The following is a 6,767-nucleotide window of genomic DNA, read 5'->3' on the forward strand; positions in this document are numbered from 1 at the left end:
TTATGACGTTTCGCAAAGCCATCAGGTATCAACATATACTGTACTGTGCGCCACTTTTATATGCTATGAGCTATCTAATTTCGTGGTCTCATTTTCCTTTCCAGATACTCATACCACTTCATCTAGTTAATCACTATGCGTTGTATGCATTCGACATGGAGAACAAGAAAATATCGATACTTGACTCGCTCAGTGCACTAGGCCCCTTCAACGAATCAAGAATATCTAGACATAACAAGACATGTCACACCATAGCATATCATCTCGCCGAGTGCATGAGGTTAGCTTTTCCTGGATGGGATGAGGACATACCTAGCTGGGGTATTGAGGTCGTAGAGAACATACCAGAACAACAAAACTCGTAAGTTCCCTTTGATTCAGTTGGTTTTTTGAGTCGCCATCGCCAATTAATATAACATTCACGAACTACCAGGGATGATTGCGGTTTTCTTGTATTGAACTTCATGCGCAACTGGAATGGCCTCCGTCTAATTAATTTCATAAGCAAGGTAACTATTTTCCTCAGTACTTACACAAACATGGCAACTATTACTGGCACAACAAGCTCAACCTCTTCATCATCAACTTATAATGCAGGATTCTAACGACCTAAGGTGCACTTTTCTACTGGACTTGCTGACGTTCAAGACAAATGAAGCTTCTCTTCCAGATTGGGTTAAACTCCAGCTCAGCCAGCTTAGGGATTAGACTAGTAGACAACATTATCCGCAAACATTTCCCTATAGATTTTCTTCATTCGTAGCCAGCCACACTGTACTTTGCTTAACTATGTCATTGTATTTGCATATTCTCCTTACTTTCAGAAATGAATATCAATCTCTATCATCTTACTTTATTCTCTGTGTTTTTCATTATATATACCATTTTATTCAACAGTAACATACTTCCCGATCCTTGATAACAAACGACATACTACAAGTTTCTAAAAACATTACATACTCCAGTCCAGACAGTATATACCATTTCACTTCATCATACCCATTTCTATCAATGGAAACATACTTCAAAATTTACGGCTCACTACTATGTACACGTACCACAAAACCATTTACGACCAAAGAAAAATTGCACGATTAGACTAGTAGACAACATTATCCGCAAACATTTCCCTATAGATTTTCTTCATTCGTAGCCAGCCACACTGTACTTTGCTTAACTATGTCATTGTATTTGCATATTCTCCTTACTTTCAGAAATGAATATCAATCTCTATCATCTTACTTTATTCTCTGTGTTTTTCACTATATATACCATTTTATTCAACAGTAACATACTTCCCGATCCTTGATAACAAACGACATACTACAAGTTTCTAAAAAAAGTACATACTCCAGTCCAGACAGTATATACCATTTCACTTCATCATACCCATTTCTATCAATGGAAACATACTTCAAAGTTTACGGCTCACTACTGTCTACACGTACCACAAAACCATTTATGACCAAAGAAAAATTGCACGAACATCCATTTGCACAAATTGTGCCGACTACATATAGAAATATTCATAACCAGTACCATTAATGTATGAAAAACTGTTCTCGCAAACTCCTGCAGTAACAGTGCAAACCAATGAAGGCTAGAATAAAGACATGTTCCAGAATCCGCAACACATGGTCCTTACAACCTATTTAGTCACAAATATAACAAAAAAAAATAAAACCCACTAAACGCAACTATTCCTTGTAAACATACTTCCTCTTGTACGTGGATGGCTTCCCACATGTCGTCTTATTATGTCCCGGGTCACCACATTCTCCACAATACCTAATGATGTCAGACTCTTTCTTCCCAGAAGCATCTCTACCTTGCTTTGTGCTATCACTGTTGCCACCCACTTTCTTACCACTCTTCTTTGTACTAGCTACTTCCCCACCAGTTTTCCATCTTGTAGTTTTTGGCCTGCCTCTTGGACGATTATTAACAGGTGGCAAAATATCTTCCATACTCACCCCTTCCTCGAATGGGCCTTCACTGACTTCATGGACATGGGGAGTACTATCTCCTTCTCCTGGCGTTCTATCACCATCAGCTGTTGTACGATCATGCGTCTGATTATGTACATCACCCTCAACTTCTGCCCCTTCCAGAATAGCCTGCTCTTCCTCCAGACAGACCTTTCTCAGTTTTTCCACCAATTGAGATAGGTCTTCCATGGTCACCTTGTAAGCCTTCATGTATTTGTTACCAAGACGATTTACCTCCTCTGATGTCGTATGGAGCACCAGATGCCTGTACGTCTGAGAAGCAGCGGCATCAACATCATCTTTGTAACCCTCCAGGAATGAAGGCACACGGTCTCTAGCATCCTTCGTCCATCGCTTCAAGACATACTGCTCTGGGATCTCAGCGCAACCATCATGTATCAGGACCTACAAAAACAACGACAAATCATTATATGATTACATACTCAGTGTGTCCTCAATTTACCTCACAATATCATTACAGTGACATTTATCGACGACACTATGGTAAGCATATGGTTATGGTGATAAGGTACTTACACTAAGCACATGACAACACAGTATACCCTTGTGCTCAAACATCTTACATACACATGAAAATGTCATGCTTTCAAGGTCTGCATACACTTCATAACGGTGCCGTCGCCAGATGTTCCGAGAAAAACCCCCAATACGTACTATTTTAAAGACACTCTCCTCATCAGTCGCGACGACCTTGAAGGACAAACTTTCCAATAGCTGCTCCACAAATAAGTTGAATACACCACGAGTATATACCTTTGAAGCATGTCTTTCCAATGGTGATCTAGTCTTCATAACAACTTTGTCCTGCAAGCTCAGTTGTATCACAATGTATTACTATGATAAATTGGTAAACTAAAAATGGAACTAACAAAATTTTTACTTACGTGTTTAGTATGAAATTCCTCATAATCTTCCATCTGTAATCTGTCTATGAAGAATCTCTCATACTTCTTTACGAAACCATTCATCGAAGAGGCCGGCATAACAAACCTTTTCAAGACATAATTAACTGACTCGCTCCTCTGTGTAGTTGTCATTCCAGCATAGAACAACTGCCCAAAATAAGGAAATGCCCACTTTTCCCTGATATCCCACATCTGCTTCAGATACACACAATCTTCCAGCTTATACTCGGAAATTAATTCCTTCCATGCCCCCTCAAACTCATCTACTGTCAACATCTGAGTTAACACCCTATGAAAGTCTTCTTTGAATGTTTCTCTAGTGCTGTAGATATTTCCACAATTTTCCCTCACCTTCTTAAGTATATGCCACTTGCAAACACGATGAGACGCTTTTGGAAAAACTTTTTTAATAGAGGCGGCCATCTGTTGGCAATTATCTATCACAAAAGCCAAGGTACTCAGTACAACAAAGTAACATATATAGACTCTACAATAACATAACAAACTTACCGGTAAGTATGCACTGCGGCTCCTTTCCATTCATGCACTTCCTGAACGTAGAGAACAACCAATTGAAAGACTCAACTGTCTCATCTCTAAGTAATGCACACCCAAACAATATGCTCTGAAAATGATTATTCACTCCTACGAACGGAGCAAATGGCATGTTGTAACTATTAGTCTTATATGTAGTATTAAACGTCACAACATCGCCAAAGGCCTGAAAATTCCTCCTTGATACAGCATGAGACCAGAATATATTCTTCACACGGCATGCCTTGTCAACCTGCACACTATAGAAAAAATTGCTGGAATTGCTCTGCAACTCTTTGAAAAGATCAAGGGTCAGCTCTACATCTTCACTGCACTCATCCCTCTTGATAGCATAAGCTAGCCTGTCCATCATCCTACGCGAGAACGGGACCATTGAAGCTCCTCCACAAAAACCTGACAATAAACCGTACATGTTGGTCGACCTCATACCGCTATCCACCATGTCTGCAATGACATGTCTAGTCCCCTCATCAATTTGATTATGTGACTTGTAATTCTTAGTCACACCAATTGCCTCCTTAAGCTCATGGTTATGGTCCTCTACAAACTTAGTCACTGTCCACGACCCCTCACCAATTGGTCTATTAATCCTCAACATAGCGCCACACCCAACACGCACTGAAGGTTTTTTTGTCTTAGGATTTTTTCCCTACAAAATAAAAATTAAAAAATGGATAGTTATACCACATTGTCAAACCAATATGGTCAGTCCCAAAGTATTATTATGTTACTACTTACCTGATGCGAACAACAAAATTCCCGCATAGTCAATTTCTTCGATGCACTAAAACGCAGCTTCGACAGTCGAATTCCAAAACCCATCCGCACAGCATAGATGTTGTACAGATTGAAAGCATCTCTTTCGGTCATGAAACTTTGTCCCACCTTAGGAACAAGCATCGCTGGATCCGCGTATTCAGGTGGGAGATCAAGTAATCCTTCTTCATCTTCTACCACAACCCTGACGTGGTATACAAAAAATACAAAAAATTTAATAATCAACCAACTATATACTACAGACAATTAAATCTGTCAAGGAGTATGTACTACAAAAAGAAGGTATGTACTCATCACACAGAAAAGAAGTACATACTAATTATGGAACGAAGTGCCCAAAAAATGAGGTATATAATAATCATAAATAACAGGAGTATGTACTAATAAAAACAAATGAGTATATTCCTAAATAAAAATGAAGTATATACTCCTAAATAAAAATGAAGTATATACTCCTAAATAAAAATTATCAGTCGCACTGAAAAAAGTGAACGGAGTATGCAGACAGAAATAACGTATGAACTGCTACTTACAATCACCACTCATACCTCTCGAGTGGGACGTCCGTATGATCCATTGCCGCTGGAAGTCCTTCAGTGGAATCAAATGATAATAAGAGATCCCTACACCCAGTATAATAAATTAGTATTTATCATACCCGCCGCCGGCCGTATTCGTTGTACTCGGAAGACGTCGGATGGCCGGCCGGGCGAACAAAGGAACAACGAAACATAGAAGACCAGCTCATATACCTGTTGCCATCGATCAACGAGTCCTCCATTGACATACCTTCCATTTCACCAGGGGTCGCATCCGTCATACCTTCCATGCCGCCGGTCGCGGGAACGATCTCCATTGACGAACCTTCCGTTCCGCCGGTCGCGGGAACGATCTCCATTGATATACCTTCCATTTCGCCAGGGGTCGCATCCATCATACCTCCGGCGGCTCTTCTCCTATCCTCTCTCATACGACAGCCAGACCAGATACCTTATCTCCACCGCAACAACTTTCCTAGGCACGGGTAGATAGAGATTCAACGCCCATGCATGTAGGGGCATGCAGTCGACTCATAACCACTACCTATTTTCTTTTTTCTTTTTCCTATTACGATGATACCTGCTCCGCGCGTGGTCTCTCACTCCAAACCCATCTAGTGGAGGTGGGAGTACATACACCCGGGAGTATAAAAGAGGAGTCCTATATATATATATATATATATATATATATATATATATATATATATATATATATATATATATATATATATATATATAGAATTTCTAATAGAACCAATCATGCATATATATATCATCAATGTCTCACAAACCATCATATTAATTAATTCACACATACACACATGTATAGTTATATACAATTTCTCCTACATATGCATGTTGCCTTCGGAGCCAGTGGCATTAGCCTAATTGGTGCCTTCGGAGCACGATGACAATTGGAAGTGGTTTTCATGGGGGCGGTAGCGGGTAATAGTATTCTCCCTTCGGATTTATGAGCTGGTCGAGCAAAAATCCCGCTATTTCCTCTTGAAGTGCTTCTACGCGCTCCGTTTCTAGGAGCTTCGCCCGCACCTTTCTGAACTGTTAAGAAGGAGATCAATATGCATGTGTATTAGTTGTGTGACTAGATATCGATAATGGTGTAAAAATTGTGAATAGTGTTTTGACAAGCGTACCCATTCCTGTCTTTGAGATCTGCTCCTTTCGGACACCATCATGCGAATGTTCTTGCAAACGCAGAATGCACACAGATCAGTCCCCTGCGCCTGCTTCAGGGCCTTTACGAGAATGAAATTTGATCAGATAATAATTAATCAAGCATGATAATTAAAGAGATGGCAGCTAGCTAGCTAGCTAGTACTACTTAATTACTTACCTTGGGTCTTCCGCATTTAAGCTTTTCTTTCCATTCGCCTTCCGTGACGCTGATGAACCTTGCCCAAGCCCTGCCCGCCGACAAGGAAAATGAATAAAGGGGTTATTAAATAGTTCATATCATGAAATGATGAACTAAATAGGCCGAGATATATAGTTAATAATGATTGAAATACCCGTTGACTATCCCAAACAAGATGTTATAGTCAATTTTTTCTTTGAGTAGTGAGTCCAGTATTTCAACTGTTCCGGCGTCAACTTTAATGATACACAAGACCCAGTTAAATCTACATGCACACACATTTGCATGTCTTAATTAAGCGAGCATATGTAAGCAAAAACATGTAGCTAGCTAGTAGGCAAAAACAGAAAATTTGTAGTACAAGACAGTGTGACTCACTGGAAGTTGTAAGGAAGTAGTATATCTTCATTGTATTTGAGGTGCTTCAAGAACTCTAGCATGCTGTCCTCTACGGCCTTTTCATGACGTGCATCTATTTTCCATGTGTATTCATTAACGGTGTTTGGGTCAATGAACCCAATGCCATAGCGTCCACCTTTTCTCATTTCATACATCTTCATCCTGCATATAATACCACAGAAAAAGAATATAGTGAGGATAATTATAG

At 39.8% G+C, this 6,767-nt stretch overlaps 2 protein-coding genes across 2 annotated transcripts; one reads left to right on the forward strand and one right to left on the reverse strand.

Moving 5' to 3' along the window:
• The first annotated feature begins 6 nt into the window (after positions 1-6).
• Positions 7-843, forward strand: LOC123133583 (uncharacterized). Its single transcript, XM_044553048.1, has 4 exons — positions 7-25; positions 105-361; positions 434-509; positions 598-843. The coding sequence occupies exons 2-4, from the start codon at positions 156-158 to the stop codon at positions 706-708; spliced, it is 393 nt and encodes a 130-aa protein (XP_044408983.1). The 5' UTR covers positions 7-25; positions 105-155; the 3' UTR covers positions 709-843.
• Positions 844-1,513: 670 nt separating this feature from the next.
• On the reverse strand, positions 1,514-5,279 carry LOC123133584 (protein FAR1-RELATED SEQUENCE 5). Its single transcript, XM_044553049.1, has 7 exons — positions 4,999-5,279; positions 4,795-4,869; positions 4,208-4,430; positions 3,425-4,118; positions 2,894-3,351; positions 2,526-2,813; positions 1,514-2,393 (listed from the first exon to the last, which is right to left on the reverse strand). The coding sequence occupies exons 1-7, from the start codon at positions 5,214-5,216 to the stop codon at positions 1,698-1,700; spliced, it is 2,652 nt and encodes an 883-aa protein (XP_044408984.1). The 5' UTR covers positions 5,217-5,279; the 3' UTR covers positions 1,514-1,697.
• Between the last annotated feature and the right edge of the window lie 1,488 nt (positions 5,280-6,767).

This window comes from Triticum aestivum, chromosome 6B (assembly GCF_018294505.1).
Source record: "Triticum aestivum cultivar Chinese Spring chromosome 6B, IWGSC CS RefSeq v2.1, whole genome shotgun sequence".
In the NCBI taxonomy this organism is placed as follows: domain Eukaryota; kingdom Viridiplantae; phylum Streptophyta; class Magnoliopsida; order Poales; family Poaceae; genus Triticum; species Triticum aestivum.